The 15,858-nt window shown below is 43.3% G+C and overlaps 1 protein-coding gene across 1 annotated transcript; it reads right to left on the bottom strand.

The window, feature by feature from the left end:
- Positions 1 to 399: 399 nt before the first annotated feature.
- On the bottom strand, positions 400 to 15,610 carry LOC142585412 (traB domain-containing protein). Its single transcript, XM_075696168.1, has 9 exons — positions 15,466 to 15,610; positions 12,357 to 12,704; positions 9,522 to 9,748; positions 8,657 to 8,797; positions 7,124 to 7,234; positions 5,789 to 5,928; positions 5,108 to 5,280; positions 4,292 to 4,397; positions 400 to 1,288 (listed from the first exon to the last, which is right to left on the bottom strand). The coding sequence occupies exons 1-9, from the start codon at positions 15,500 to 15,502 to the stop codon at positions 1,138 to 1,140; spliced, it is 1,434 nt and encodes a 477-aa protein (XP_075552283.1). The 5' UTR covers positions 15,503 to 15,610; the 3' UTR covers positions 400 to 1,137.
- Positions 15,611 to 15,858: the final 248 nt, after the last annotated feature.

Here is a 15,858-nt window from a genome sequence, read left to right as displayed (position 1 = left end):
AGAAAACTAACAGCGCAACCACTGAAATATGATTCATTTCCTGATCATAGCAAAATAGCCATGAACTTCATTTAAAGTGAACAGCCAAATGATCAAAGTTAAGTGCAAGCTGTTGGTAACGTGTCAAATTAAAATGACCATTCCAGACTGCATTTCGTCAGTGTTCTGTAGTTCCAGCACCAACTTGCTTGAAAGCTCGGTCGTCTCCAAGTGCTCTGGAAGCATTAGGTGTGACGCATGCTCGGGAGCTATTCAGTCACTCTCAAAGACAAGCTTATATAAACATAAAGCCAAATTGTGACAGATCCACTTTGTCATCGTCATCACATTCACGCACTGCTGAGTTTCTTCTTAAAGGACAAGTATATTTTACGGTGAAAGAGAAACCACACCACCAGATAATAAATACAATACACTTTAATATTCATGACATGCCACTTGTGCCATAGTAGGCAGGACAGAAATTCAGATATACGTACAAACACATAAAAATGCCAAACAAGTTCAGAAGAAAATGGGGGGTAGAGGGAGAGGAGTAAGGGGGCTTCTGTGTAGACTTGTGGCTGCCTATCACTGCTTTGACACATGAAACCGCAATAGGCCGTGCAAAAAGGGAAAAAAAAAAAAGAAAAGAAAAAATGGAAAAGGCAATGAAACTACAAGGTATATATAAGCTAAGGTTGCAAGAAGCAGACACTGCAAGTACCACATTTCTCAATGTCATTTATGCTAAAAACCCAGCAACGGACAGCAGTGCTTGACGGAAACAAGATCAGCATAGTGACATATCACAAGCATTTTCTTTAAACGGTTTAATGGAGCACCAACATGATCAACAGTGCTGCTTTGGAACCATGTGGGAGGTCCGCAAATTTGGTGATGCACAATGAACGATTGAGTGCAGGTATAGATCCCCAAAAAAAGAATCAACAACGGTGAAAGTTTCCTCGTTTCCATCATGACCAGTAACAAACTTCGATATGGTCAGCCATGGCACCCCGCTTTCATTCTGCCGTCAGTGACAGGTGATACGGTGAAGCTAGGCAACACATCATTCTCGCACAGTTCTATCGAAAGCAGATAGAGGCCTGCTTTCCACAGCGGTCGCCTGTATTCATATTTAGGGCGGCCTCGCGTCTAGTGAGGGTAGAACGCATAAACCCATTCGATAGGTTTTTGGGTGACGGAGGGAGGCAGTGCTTTCCAACACCCCCATGCGACCAGCGAGATTAGGGAGGCCTTGATGCTGAACTTGAGCATCTTGGACGGTAGTGAAGGTTCCGGAATTCTGCAAGGAATTCAATATGACATGGAAACATTACTATCAATGTACGGAAATGCAAACACAAAATGAAAACATCTTCAGGAGTGTACGCGACAACTCACTCTTGTTCCTAGGGATTTTTGTGCACAATGGCATCAACATTAATACGAGTGCCAGCTGCCATCAACATCGACTTTCCCACAGAGCTTCTTGGGGAAAAACTTTTCGCATTACATTTGGAGCATGGTTTTGAATATAACGCAAGGTCCTTAGTAAGGCTAAAAAGTCTGTAAAAAAATTACCTCGTGCTGTACTCAGCGTCCAAAAAGCAACAATGCAGTGAGAAAATAAACCAAAATATGATAATAATTGTGAGTGACATTCCAGTTTCATGTGCGATATGAGAGCACAACACCTGTAGTTAGTCTGATAATGTCTGTGGGGTGCACTCAAAGGTCAAGTGTATGAGAACAATCCTCACACACTGCAGGAGCTACAGACCACCATTACCCAGAACACTGCACAGATAACTCCAGCAACCGTCCACCAAGTGTTTAACAATGTACAGCATCATGTGCAGACAAGTCTTCAAGACAGTGGTGAACACGGTCAACATTGCTACACTGCGGTAAGAAAACTTCAAATATTAAGACCACCATTTCCACTGCATGATTAATTTTTGGACACCCAGTATTCGTGCAAATACATTATGCAGCTATACTTCATTCTTAACTGGCAGTGATGTGATGTAATGAACAAAACAAGGCAACTATATGGTCATCCAGGTGCTTTTATTATTTATTGCTTGAGCAGTTACTTCATTGACTATTTATGTTAAAGGGGCCAAGAGCCACCCCCGGGCTTGGTGAAATGACATAGTCCACGGGTAGCATACGCTGCTGTGAACATCTCAACCAAGTTTTGCTGTCGTTTTACAAGCAGCTCGCAAGCGGATCGCAAAGTCACCTTTCTATCAAATGATCTCTTTTCAACAGAAGGCCCTGTTCTCACTCTCTTCTGGACGCTTTATTTCATCATTCCCTTAGATGGCTGCTATTGGCCTATAGCTGACATCAAGCTGCGGTCGGCGACATGGCGTAGGTACCGCGGCCACTGCGGGGCACCGCCACAAGTCTACTGGGTGAACGCACTGCGGTTAGCTGAGGACAACCACGTTTGGCTTATGTTTAGCATGTCATAAGCACCAAGGGCGGAAGTCGTGGTGTCTACGTTAACATCAAAAATTAAATTCTAACTGCGCGCCACGGTGACATTTAGAAGACACTCCGGAGTGTTGTGGGCACGCCTAATTGTGCCGTAGCCTTCGCAGTGCAAGGCAGTGAAGAAGGAATGGGAGCACAGCGGAGGCAGAGTTTGATTGCCAATAACTCCACATCTGCTAAATGCATTGAAACACTTTTTGTGGTAGATATTTCTGAAATAGCCTAGTTTCACTTTAAATGCCCTTCTCCATTTTGATAAAAAGTGGTTCAGGGCCCTTTTAAATATTCCAAAGCAAGACAGGAGCTATGAAAGAGATGCCATAGTAAAAGACTTGGAATTATTTTTGATTACTGGTACAGCTTAGATTTCTTAATGTCTATTGAGAGCTCAGTACATGAGCATTTTTCAAATTCAGCCCTCACTGAAATGTGGCCGCCGCAATCGGGAATCAATCCTGCGATATGATCAGAAGTACAACGCCACAGACACCGAGCCACAGCAGTGGGTGTACACCACTTCAGTAACACCACATTCTATTACAGTTTAACCTTGTTATAACGAAGTCACATTTTAGAAAGAAAAAAAAAGCCTTTGTTATATCTGATATTCGTTATAAGCATATATTCACTACACAGTGATATTGGCAGAAAACACTGAAAGGGGCCCTGAAACAATTTCCTAACTAACCGCAGAATGGTTTCACTATTGAAGTATGCCATCCAACGCCTCTAATACCGCAAAAAATTTTTCAAATCCTTCAAGTACAAGTGGAGTTATCGCACCGTAACTGGCTTTCTCTCTCTTTTCGTCTCCACAATTGCACTGGAAGCTACACAGCGGAGAAGCCAAGAGGGCATAGTCACGGAGAAAGTTTAGTGTTGCGGCGGTGAAAGGGATCATCAGGCATCTGCAGTAGACTATGCTAAGCAGCACGCCGCTGTCATCTCCGAGGTCACGTGCAGCAGGCCCAGATATGTGCAGCGCAATGATTTTTCAGTCTTTTCGAGATTGCAGACTGCATATTTCTTTTATTTATTATTAGACATTGCATATGCTTCATTCATTCAACTTAAAATTAGCAATTATGTATTACTGAGAATGTTCTTGCAATCACGAAATGAGCCAATAGCATTGGTCGGCCAGCTGCTTTTGATTAGCTTTCGATGATGACTCTGCAAATGTGAGAGCAAGTGTCTGTTCACTGCTTTTGACATCAGAACTTACGTTTCCTGTTGCATGCAGTACAATAATATTTGGCTCACACGTTTGCAGGAGCCTCATTAACATATTCGCAACGTTTTTAACTACGCTAAAGAAGTGTTTCAGGGGCTGCTTTGCAATCTACTTCGTTATATCTGTTTTCGTTATATTGAGGTTAGACTGTAACTAGGCTATAAGGTATAGCCTATAATGACACAATACCACACACTGTTCGAAGTGCCAAACTAAATGTCAAATGAGCATATTGTTCTAACATTAAGATGAACAAAGTGCTACTGTACAAACATGAATGAATCATGACATTTTAAACAGGAGTGGATGTATTCCCAGTTTATTTTAGCATACTTGTGGTTGCTACAGGTGCAAAATATCCATACAATACTATGTTCATTTTTATTTCGTAATATGGTTGTCTTTCAGAATTTTATAAGCATGTGGTCAATAATATGTGCCTAATGTTTTTTGACAGAAATGAGCCCTGATCAACTAAGACAGTTTGAGGACCAGACTAAGTGTAATTGAAATATGCTGACCAGTTATAGCAGCGATCCTAAGGCACAGCAAATGAGAGAGAGAGCTCACCTCATAATGGGAGGAATGTCAACATCAGACACCTTGTCCCAGTTCTCCACAATGCCAGGAACATGGCCAATGCCCACAACACCAACCACAACCGTTGGCTGCTCACCTGCACACCCCGTTAACCAACAATTTATTCAACAGAATGAAGAGTAACTGTATGCAAGGCACGTACGTACGCATGCACACACACACACACACACACACACACACGAACACATAGATCATGCGCATATTTACTGTGCATAACGAAAGGCTTCTTCATTGCAATCCCTTAAAAACAAAAGATTCAACTAAAAACTGTGCAGCTTACAGTGGGTTATGAGGGGCATTGTATGGAAGGCTCCAGATTATTTTGACTGCCTGAGGTTCTTCAACGTGCACCCAAAGCAGGGTGCACAAGCATTTTTGCATTCCATCCCTGTCGTCAGGCAGCTGCCGTGGGTGGGATTTGAACCCGCGGCCATATGATAAGCAGCAGAACACCATAGCCGCTAAGCCACCACGGTGGCTAGAACTAAAACAAAACAATGCGTGCAACAATGCTAGCATCTTTGTATAAGCAGGCCCACATGTCGCTGCCACAAAGCAAAGCTCTAGAAGCACATTTGTACGCTGTCATTGCCTTTCTCAGCGTTGTTCTCTGTTAAAACACAATCCTGCTTCACAGCAATGCTATTCTTATTGCCGTGAAGCCCACACCACATTTCAACACGAACACTTCGTGGTAATGCCAAACTCACTGCCGTGAAGGAACCGTGCGATAGAAGTAACCACCCACTTAGGGAAATGTGAATTTGAAGGAAACGCTGTGCTCACCAGAAGGGTTGTTCATGCAAGGCATGGGGCTGGCAGCGAGTCGTAGGGAGTACGCCAGGAAGATGTCCCGTTCCCGCACAAACACTTTGCTTAGAGCTGGGAATTCGCCCGTCATCTCAGCCAGCATTTCCTCCAGCAAGTCCTGCTTCTTGCAGCGCTCCACCTCCTCCTTGCTGCATGCAGACAAGAACACGACCATGTCAGAAGCACGGCTCTCCTTTCTTAGAACTTGTTTTTTCCATGAATACGATATAAGAAACAAGAAGAAACCGGGCAATAGATTGCAATGTCTGGCTGAGGTATGGTGGTATAGACACTCTGTTCCGTTTATAATGCAAATTCATCCCCATGTCACCAAGCACAAGCAACTAACATCAACCTTTTCCCTACATATGGATAAGAAACCAATAGAGGAGCAGAGCTTCTAACTTCCTTACACAGAAATGCTCAGAACACTTTTGCTCATTAGCTTGTGTGACACACATAAAAGACTATGAACTCATGACTAGACATTCAAGGGAAAAGTTTCTTAAAATAGACAACTAAAGTTATCAGCTATCGTTGAAAGCATTCGCTGCACCGAAAGACGATTTCCATTTTGGACCAAGTAATAATACAGGAAACAGTGGGATGCGAGAGTTTCACACTTTCAAAACAAAATATTCAGACAGATTTGCTTGCCTGATTGGATCCTTGGCTGTGATCATGTGCCATGCTAAGCGCAGCTTTTGCCAGACACTCAGGGCAGCCAACGCCCTCTGAAGTGTGATCTGCAGCGGACGATCTCCAAGGTGGATCAGGCAGCCTTTCACTTTCTCTGCCTAATGATTGCAATGACCAAAAGGAGGAGGAGACGGCAGAACATGTAGTGCATTTAGTAGCTTCACATGCACAGCATCCCTTCTCAACGAACAAAAAGTGCAAGGTTATCTCTGAATTAAAGTTTATGGAGTTTAACGTCCCAAAGCAACTTGCAAGCAGTGACAGATACAGTAAGCAGTGGAAGGCTGTGGATGGATTTTGACCACAAGGGGTCCTTTAACGTGCACCCAAAGCATGGTACATGAGTGTTCTTGCATTCCACCCCAAATGGAATGCGGCCGCGGCGAGCAGGAATCGGACTCGCAACTTGCGCTGAGTAGGAGAATACTATAGCTACTGAGTTTCCACAGTGGGCAAGGTTATGTCTTCTATGAGAATCACGGATGTTAAAATTTGAATTTACACTATATTCTCAGTCATAATTATGTCTGGTATTCATACTGCACCAGCCATGTAAAACCATAATGCTTGGCAGTAGGTTGAACAGCAAATATCAACAATGAACACACCCACAAACTGTAAAACAGTCAAGCAGCAGCTCTACTGTCTTTCACATTGCTTGGCTTGCAAGTGAGAGCCTCAGTTTCACGGGATTAAAATTTTGGGCAGAAGCAAAGAAACCATTGCACGCAAACTTTTGCAGGCTTTCCACATACGAAAAAAGAAGCACAGATGGCATCAGCAACACATTATCATATTGTGTGTGAAAGCCTAGTGACATCCTTATGGTAATGCTGTTCTCCCTGCCTTGGTCAAAAGAAGGCACAACCTCCTAGACCTGCTAGTCGAGTTTAAGCTTATTATAATGGGTAACGGGCATTTGAAAGTGAGATTAGGTTTTTCAATTTCTTTTTCTTTCTCATGCTGAACTTTATGCATGTGCATTATTCTGTATGCTTTTCCTGCTTGGCTGTGCAACTTCAATAAAGCAGTTGCGAGTGTAGTTCTCGTGGTGTCTTGTCCTCTGTTCTTGGTGCTAGTTTTAAGTGCACTACAATGGCTTCAACAAATATCGACGAACTTGCCCAAGAAGAACCCACTATGATAACCTTAAACTCAGCCGGCAAGTTCGGGAGGTTGTGCCTTCTTTTGACCAAGGCAGGGGGAACAGCATCACCGTAGGGATGCCACTTGGTTACTGCACACATTGGGCAAGTGCTACAAGCTCAGAAGTCACAGTGCAACTAAGCTCACCTCTTGCACTGCTCGGCGAAACTCTCCCCCGGGTGCCATCCCCAGTTGTCGCGTAAGGTGTGCCGACATGCTGAGCAAGAGGATGTACATGATGCCCTGGACGAGGCCGTTCTAAGAGAAGAAGAAAACAAATGTGTTGAACAAGCACCAATCACAGATGGAAAAAGTTGCATTTTCACCCAAAGTTCAAAGCAGCGACAGCAACAAGTGGTTCATTTATTACTCAAAGTAAGATTCGCTTTGTGAAGTAGCAGTTGAAAAAATGAAGACAGAGACACATAGCACAGCAAAAATATCCTGCTCAGAACCACCACAGCTTTTTTCTTTCTCCACTTTCTTATTTTGCACTTAACATCACTAGCTTTAATTGCATTCCTTTGCCTTGCGCCTGGTTTATCAGGATATCAAAAACTGCACTGTAAGCTATTTCTTGCCCTTTATGCTTGGACTCTGTCAACCTCTTGGCAGCATAGTTGGCAAGAAGATTAATTTTTAGAAGGGAAGGTCCCAGGTTCGAAATTGGTTGTTCCTGAAATTGTACGAGGGTGCATCAAAAAGTCTGTTTTCACGTAACATATTTATTTCCACACAAGAAGAAGGCCTAAACATATCACCTTTTCTATATGTGCCCCCTGCAAGGTAATGCACTTTCCAAATCGTTAAATCAGCTTCTGTATCCCATCCGCAAAGAAGAAGCGACGAGTTTAAGGAAATGCTCATACTGCACAATAATACCAGGCCTCATAGAGCAAGGGCAACAATAGACAAGGTGCACTGGCTTGGCTTTGAGTTGCTTCTCCATCCTCATTATAGCTTTGAGCTGGTGCCATTGAATTACCACATTTTTGGTCCTTTGAAGGTGGTATGGCATGGTCATCAGTTCAGGTTAGATGACGAGGTCTAGCAAGCAGCGCATATGAGGCCTTGTGAGCAACCAAACACCTTTTTCGTGCACAACATACAGAAGCTCATTGCACGATACCAAATGTGCATTGCCGTGCAGGGGGCACATGCGGACAACAGTGATACGTGTAGTTCTTCCAGTGTGGAAATACAGATGGCAATGTGAAAATTGCCTTTACTTTTTAATAAGCACATATATATATATATATGCTTTATTTATGGTTGTCTCAACATGATGATAATCATTACAGGGAAGATACCACAGCTGCATCTTATGCTGACAATGTAGGATGAAGATAACAGGGTGAAGAAAATAACGAACTATATAAAAATTAACAAACCAGACTAAAGGTCAATGCCAAACATCTACTACCTATTTAGAAAATGAAAATGACATAACAAAGTCCAAAATCTCACACCAGGTGAAGTGAAAAGCTTACAAACTACAATACGACAGGGTGGTGGCTACACTCTTGAAAGAAAAGAAAAATCCCTATCATACTAACAAGATAAGCATTTCGCTTACAATGAAGCATTCCAAAGGCACCAATGAAATGAACTAATCAAAACCCAAATGCGCAAAAATATGTGATAGCACCACATAACTCCCCCAACTAATCAGACACCAACCTGTTTGATTGTCGTCATCATTTTCTCCATGTTCATGCTCTGCGACTCTTTGAGAATAACCTCCTCATCGAAGGACAATATGTTTAGCCGACTCTTGCACAGTTCTATCAAAACAACATCCGGCTGAGTTTCTTGGATTGTCTGGAAGCAGAAAGCACATGCATGAAACCAGAAAAAAAAAAATCATGTCTTGCAAAGCACTTTTTTTTTTTTACAAAACATTGAACAATATAATCAACAGTTATAGAAAGCAACTGCTATTTTCAGCTGCTTGTATTCAAAGTTGTCACACTTACACTGGACTGCATAGGCAAGCTTTCCATGTAGAGCAAAAGTCACATTCTCTATTTGATTGATTCATGGTGTTTAACATCACAAACAACACTAGGGCTATCAAAGACACCATATCAGAGAGCTCAGAATTAATTCTGACCACCTAAAATTCTTTAATGTATACCTTAATCTAAATAGATTAGTGTATTTGCATTTGAAACGTGGCCACTGTGAGCAGGAACCGAACCCACAACCTCACGATCAGCAGTAAAACACCATAGCCACTGAGCCACTATGGCGAGCATTCCCTTCTCAGTTACAGACGACACTCTACCCCTGCAGGCTACAGCTGACATGAAACTGCCACGTAATCAACTGCTCTGTCCAGAGAAATTTGATTATTATCTTCATTAAAGCATGCCTAACATGTGATAAACCGCTCAGACAATTCAATATTCTAAATTGTTTAAAACACCTGCGCAATTTCAGGCAGCTTGCGATGCTTTCAATGCAACTTTTTTATTTATGCCATACAGCACAAAAAAGATTAGATTGACCAGCCTAACACGATCTAGACTTGACATAAACCTACCTTCGCCACATCTTCCTGGCTCTCGAGACTGAAGTGTGCAGTCCCCACCAGGTAGACCACAGAGCCTTCCTGCGTCTTCAATACAGTTACTGTTTCAGGAAGCTCAGGGTTCTCCTTGCGAACCCTCTTCACAGCCATCGGCATTGCGTGCTTGGCGTCGCCACCAACGTTTCTTAGCTCCAAGCCTTCGCCGACGCCTTCCGACTCTGTATCAGACTGCACATCTTCTGTTTGGGCAAAACAAAGGATTCGTAAATCAACAAATAGAAGCAGTGTAATGTACGCTGCAACATTATGGAAATAAGCGGTTATAATTGCTATCACTACTGATGTGTCACCATTTAAATTCAAGTGTGCGATATTTTTCTATTTGTCCTTAGCTTAATAACATATAACTAAATGAAAGTTTTCAGTTTAGCCCGAAATAAACAACAATTTGCTCGGTTCAATCATTGTTATGTCCCAACACCACAAAGGCGTTAACTGGCCTTTTGCCCCAAGGCAAACACCCGCCCATCCATCAGTGCCTATCCAGACGTCAACACAGCGTCGATATCAACTCTTGATGGGTCCTAAATAAAGGCCACCGCCATACCATTACCTGGCAGCCTGAGCTAAGCGTGAAAGGGGAGGGGGTCCCACCCATTGCTACCAAACAACGAAGGCGACCTGGGAGACGCAGTTAATTAGACGTTTGCCACGAGGCAAACCATCACCCATCCATCAGCACCAATCCAGAGGTCAACGTAGCGTGGACACCGATTCTAGACGGGTCCACAAAAGGCCCCCAAAACCACCATTACCTGACAGCCTGAGCCTGAACTAAGGATGAAAGGGAAGGGGGGGGGGGGGGGCGGCATCCAATGCTACTAAACGACGGAGACCCTGGATTCGCAGGTCCTGCCGCATATCCATACCATCGAGCTTCCGAGGCAGAGTTACTGCAAAGTGTTGCGAGCATGGGCGCAGTATCGCAACGGAGTCGAGGATTGTGGTTTGCTGCTGGACAGTCTTCAGATTCCCTAATCGACTTGCCCAGGGAAAACGACGGTATTAAGAGGAAGCTTTAGCTCGGGCCCAACTCCGACGCGGCCTATTCAAATGCATGTAAAATGCAAAAACGCTTTTTTTGCGATAACTCCTGGACTGATTTTAATGAAATTTGTTGCATTTGAGAGAGAAAGTCCAATTCTGGTGACTGTTGGAAGTGGATTTTCTACTCAGGGCCTGAATTTTGTTGAAAGAATCTTAAAAAATTCGGAAGTTAAAAAAAAAAAGAATAGAAGCGCAAAGTTTACAAATTAATAGCTCACCATCAAGAACAGATATCGCGATTCTGTAAACGGTGTCCATTAGATCATTCAAAGCGGATAAATTCAGTATGTCAATTTATATATTACATGAATTTTTTACATAGTGTACAAGGGTTCTGCAAAAGCTGTATTTCCATATTAATAAATTTTTTTAGATTCACGTGCAACCTATCAATTTTGTCCACTTTAGAAGTACTATCAGATGCAATTCACAGAATTGTGATATCATATTTTCTTGCTCAGTTGGAGTTGTGAACTTGATAGTAGTTTCGTTTTCTGAAAATTATAGATTTTTCATTCATTCATTCAAATAACTTTAGTCAGTGCCCTGCGATATAGTGGGGTGGGCCTGGACCCCGCCTAGGCTTCAGCCAAGGGCTATTGGCCATTGGCAGCTTCCTCGGCTCGCTGGACGGGCCCAGAGTTGGTGCTGCAGGTCCGAGTTGAGCAACGCAAACTCCCAGCGGGTGCAGAGGCTGTCGCTGTTTGAGGCTGCATCACCGTTATCCTGTATTACAGCCGTACATTCCCATAGGATATGCTCCAGGGTGGCTCTAGAGTTGCAATGTCTGCACTTGTCCGTTGGGCATAAATCTGAGTGTATTAGGTGCATAATAGCTGGACTCGGATAGGATCTGGTCTGTAAATGCCACCATTCTACAGACTGGTTTTTGCTACCGATTTTTGCCAATTTTTAATAAAAAATTGACAATATAAATCAAACATTCAAAACCAACAGTCACTAGATTTTAAGTTTTTCTTTTAAATGCAGCAAACCTCGTCAAATTTAACTAATTCTCCTTTTGCACTTATTTAGATAGGAGCAGTCGAGCTAAAGCTTTCTCTTGAAAGCAGAGACTTTAAGAGCAGGACGACAGAGGGTCCTGATGTGAGCTCGGACATTTAACTTGCTCCTGCATAGAGTGGGCTTCCGTAACTGGAGCCGTGTAACTAAGCTAATAAACCCTTTTTCCTTCAGTTCCTACAACCTGACGTAGCAACCGATGGGCTTGGTGGATGCCACGCCCTGAACGCCACCCTAAGCCGCAACACCATGGACAATTCAAGAAGGAACCGACTGTGCTACTCTCGTGCTGAAAACACAGCAATGATGCAGGCACCACAGCCACCTTTTCAAGATACAAAAGGTCATAGTGGCTTGCAGAACACTGTGGTGTTCCTAGGAAGTTCTCACACAACCTCTGAAAACAATGACTTTGACAACAGCAATTATTAATAACAAGCACAATTTCTGAAATTGCTAATTATTGGGCGCACCAGTAAAGAAATGTCAAAACAATGCAGTGCGCTGTGGTGTCGTGTCTGCATCCATTCATGCCCTCACACTAAACACTATAATGTTTTCTATAGTCCTCAAAACGTTGCAGAATGTAGCTGCACCACTTCACTAGCAGGTGCAGCGTAGGCTTTCTGCAACCAAAGTGAAGCATGCATAGCCTATACACAGCTTATGCATTCTTTCTGACTCGTGTGACGTATTGCTAAGAAGTGGTAGTCGTACCCGTCTCCCTTGAAAGAAAGCTGTCCTCCTCAGAGTCGCCATCAGCAGTTTCCTCGCCAATTTCACCTTCGTCAGCAGTGGAGAAGTGCTCTGGTGATGAAACTGCTTTGGACTGGTCTCCCTCACCGTTGGCTGTGAGAAGGGACAAGCTCTTCTCCGAGTCAGATGCGTCCTGGCGCTTCACGGGGCTGCCGTTCACGGAGCCAAGCACGTTGCCTTCCACGTTCGAGTTTCCGTTGCCGTCACCAGTGAGCGAGACACTTGTAAGCGTCTTCAGGGCTCCTGTGGCTGGCCCATTCACTTTGGCATCACCTGTCGCCTTGTCAATGGGTGCCGATAGGCCCGGAGCTGAAACAGGATATAGCGGCAGAACGATGTGGAGCTTCAAGCAATAAAGGTTTCAAGACTCTGTGAAGCTACAGGAAACGGGAAAGCAAGCACTAATTTCCTTGTAACAATGGGTGCAGTGAAGAGGACAAGGACAAGAGAATAAAACACAAACAGGCCCTTCTCTTGTCTTTGTGTTGCACACAGTGCAGACCCCCCTCCCCCCCCCAATCAATGTTAACAATTTGCCCTAGCCTCTACTCTATTGCTTTGGTCTGCAAATGACATATTTGACACGAGAATTGTGTGTTCTGTTCTATAGTTCGTAAAAACTGCACAGGCGGCTGTGCTGGGTGCCTTCTTTTTCATCTACAGCAAGCTAGAAGCACGTAAGCTTCAGCGTTCAGCCAGCCAGAGTACAGAAAATTATTGAGGGCACACAGCAGAAGCACTAAAGGACACTGTCATAAGCATATGCAATGAGTTGAAGCTGTAACTCCACCAGTGCAGTTAGGGCCAAGTGACGTCGCCATACGCTGATCACAGACCTGTGACGTGGCAGCAGACTTCATGTCATTTGTAGGACACAATGCGCAGGCACGTTTCCTACAAAAGCGCCTTTAATATAGATCACAGTAAAATAAGAAATTCAAGAAATATTGCGAAAGAAGTTTTCGTAACAAACCACAACTCTACTTCCATAGCACAATTTTGGCTACAGCACTGTATTTCAACCCTTTCAGCCCAAACAATAGCAGCAAGAGTTTGTTCTCAACAGGGGTAATTGGGAACACATCTACACCTGCTCTGCTTCTTCAACGCTATCTAAAAGGCCATAATAGACAACTTAGGGGCCGCCTGAACAGAGACAACCCACACTGGTATTAAGCATCAGCATAAGATAGGGATAGGGATAACTTTAATAAAGTGCCGGCAAATGACAGTTTAACGTGTCATGACGCTGGCCAAGCGTCAACTCGGGGTTATAGAAATGAAGCTTTTGTTCATTCATTCATTCTAATATTGCTTCCGAACATTAGAATCATTCACATTACAATATATTCAGTAAAACAGCTAAACAATATCTTCAAGGTGCCTACAATGGGCAGTGCCTTGATTAGGTACATGCTAAAATGCACAAGATGTTGTGTCCATGTGAGAGCCAAGTATAAATAGCCTCTTCTGGCTAACCGACTGGATTATTCATCCTCAAATTTCAAACAAATGGGGATTTTCGTGATGCATTGTTTTACACCACATTTGAATGAAGCACTTGCGTATCTTGTCCTGACTGAATACGAAGTACACAGAATCTGTGACAATGCCAGACAAGAAATGTAGATTTTCTCATTGGAAGGAATGCTGCCATTGTCATAGGAAGGCTAAACACCAATTGTGGAGAAGACAGAATGTACAGTAGATTTGCGCTTCTAGTGGCGCCCGTTAAGATAATGTACATTTCTGCCTGGCACTGCTGCAGATGATGCACACTTCTGATTAATTCCATATGAACGGGCAAGCCCTGTTGTCAAACATGAAAAAATGAACAAAATATGTCCCCGAGTATGACCTACACATGAAATTTGGGTGCGAATGAGCAAACCATTTAACTGTTAGAACCATTCATACCTGGCCCCTTTGTCAAAGCAACATTCAATGAAGATATGATGCAAACCTACAAGGCTAAATGGTGAAGTCGCACACACACCTTTTGTTGCTCGTACCCATTTTTGTTGTGTGAACCTGGTTTGTGTACCAAAACAGCATTTATAAAGTGAAAGAATGTACATTACACCTTAAGGTGATATGACAATTACTGCAGTGCCCGAGATGACGAAAGTGATTACCACAACTAGCTCACCAGTGCTTTGTGTGGTCATGCCATTATTCAACATTACTGTACAACGTTTGCAATATATTACCCATGAAACTAGTTTCGCTAGTATAGTTTAAACTAAACTGCCACGAACGCTCTTTTAATTTGCTTCCGTGTCCTGAACGTTTGTACAAATTGGGCAAGTTTAAAACCGATACGAAAATGTCACCTATGTGCGCTTCGGAAACAAGCAAAATAATAATAAAACGAACCTAAACCACACGACGCTGCTTTCTGTAGCGGAAACGTTTGCTCGGTTCCTTGAGCAAATAATATTCGCGCTGAGGCCAGCAGTACAGCCGTGCCCTTTTGCAATTGCCGAGTTAAAACATTGTTAATCCCACATTTAGAACACCGGTGCACAAAGGGGCCCAGCCTCATTGCAATAAACGGCCGCCAACGCATTTCTTTCTCAAAGCCACTTGTGCGATCAATCAGCCAACATTCAGTCTACAAACGCCACCGTCTGCAGTGGCAAACGATCCCTCTGCGCCAGCATTTTAGTGTCAGGAGCATATGGCAATGGTTGCAGCGCACTCCAATCAACTCAGACGATAATAGTCACACGTGGCTGACGTTCACAGCGCTGATCAAACCGCAATGCACGGATCAAATTGCATTGCGCAGCTAATTTCAAACAGCCAGCACACAGGCACGCTTGACATCATGTACACCGGGAGGCTGTAATGACGTGTAGTGTACAACATAAATGAGATTAGATGCGCACACCAACACAAACCAAAAGCTCGTCCTTCTTAAAATATTTCTTGCTTCTGTCAGACTTTACCTCTTACAAAATGTAAGATTAACACAAGTCCTTAGTGTCTCCTGTCATCTCTGAACACCGAATGATGCTCCAACGCTAAAGGGACTTAACATTAGAGAAACAATTGTCGCACTTCTCACCTCCCGCTGCCGTCGAGTCACCCATGTTTTTTCGCATTAAAATATGTAGAGTCGGCCGCTAAGTGGCAAGCCGCAGTTGCTCAAGAAACAAAAACTACATTTAGAAGGTTGACAAAAAAAGCTACACATACTTTCTAGTAACGGCGAAACAATATCTTCGACATAAAGCAACACATTTTACTAAGACATATAGATATAAAACAAAAAAAAAATGTGCCATGTTGTTTTAGTCACTCAATTTCGGTTTCGGTATCTTCTCTGCGAGCGGTCGACATCGAGAAATAGCGATTTCGAAGATATAAAGACAAGGAGGTTCGTGTTCGCTCACAACGACGCGCAAGGTGTATGTCATATCACGTGACATGCGTTTTTACCACGTCATTTGAGCTTATT

The sequence above is a fragment of the Dermacentor variabilis genome, chromosome 6, assembly GCF_050947875.1.
Source record: "Dermacentor variabilis isolate Ectoservices chromosome 6, ASM5094787v1, whole genome shotgun sequence".
Classification (NCBI taxonomy): domain Eukaryota; kingdom Metazoa; phylum Arthropoda; class Arachnida; order Ixodida; family Ixodidae; genus Dermacentor; species Dermacentor variabilis.
This window is presented reverse-complemented; position numbering and strand designations above follow the sequence as displayed.

Bases quoted from the DNA above. Each gene is read 5' to 3' on its own strand.
- LOC142585412 (XM_075696168.1), bottom strand. From the start codon at position 15,502: ATGCGAAAAAACATGGGTGACTCGACGGCAGCGGGAG. The intron at 12,705-15,465 runs GTGAGAAGTGCG...ATCCTGTTTCAG, and splicing joins TGACTCGACGGCAGCGGGAG to CTCCGGGCCTATCGGCACCC. The intron at 4,398-5,107 runs GTGAGCACAGCG...CGGGGTGTGCAG, and splicing joins TTGCATGAACAACCCTTCTG to GTGAGCAGCCAACGGTTGTG.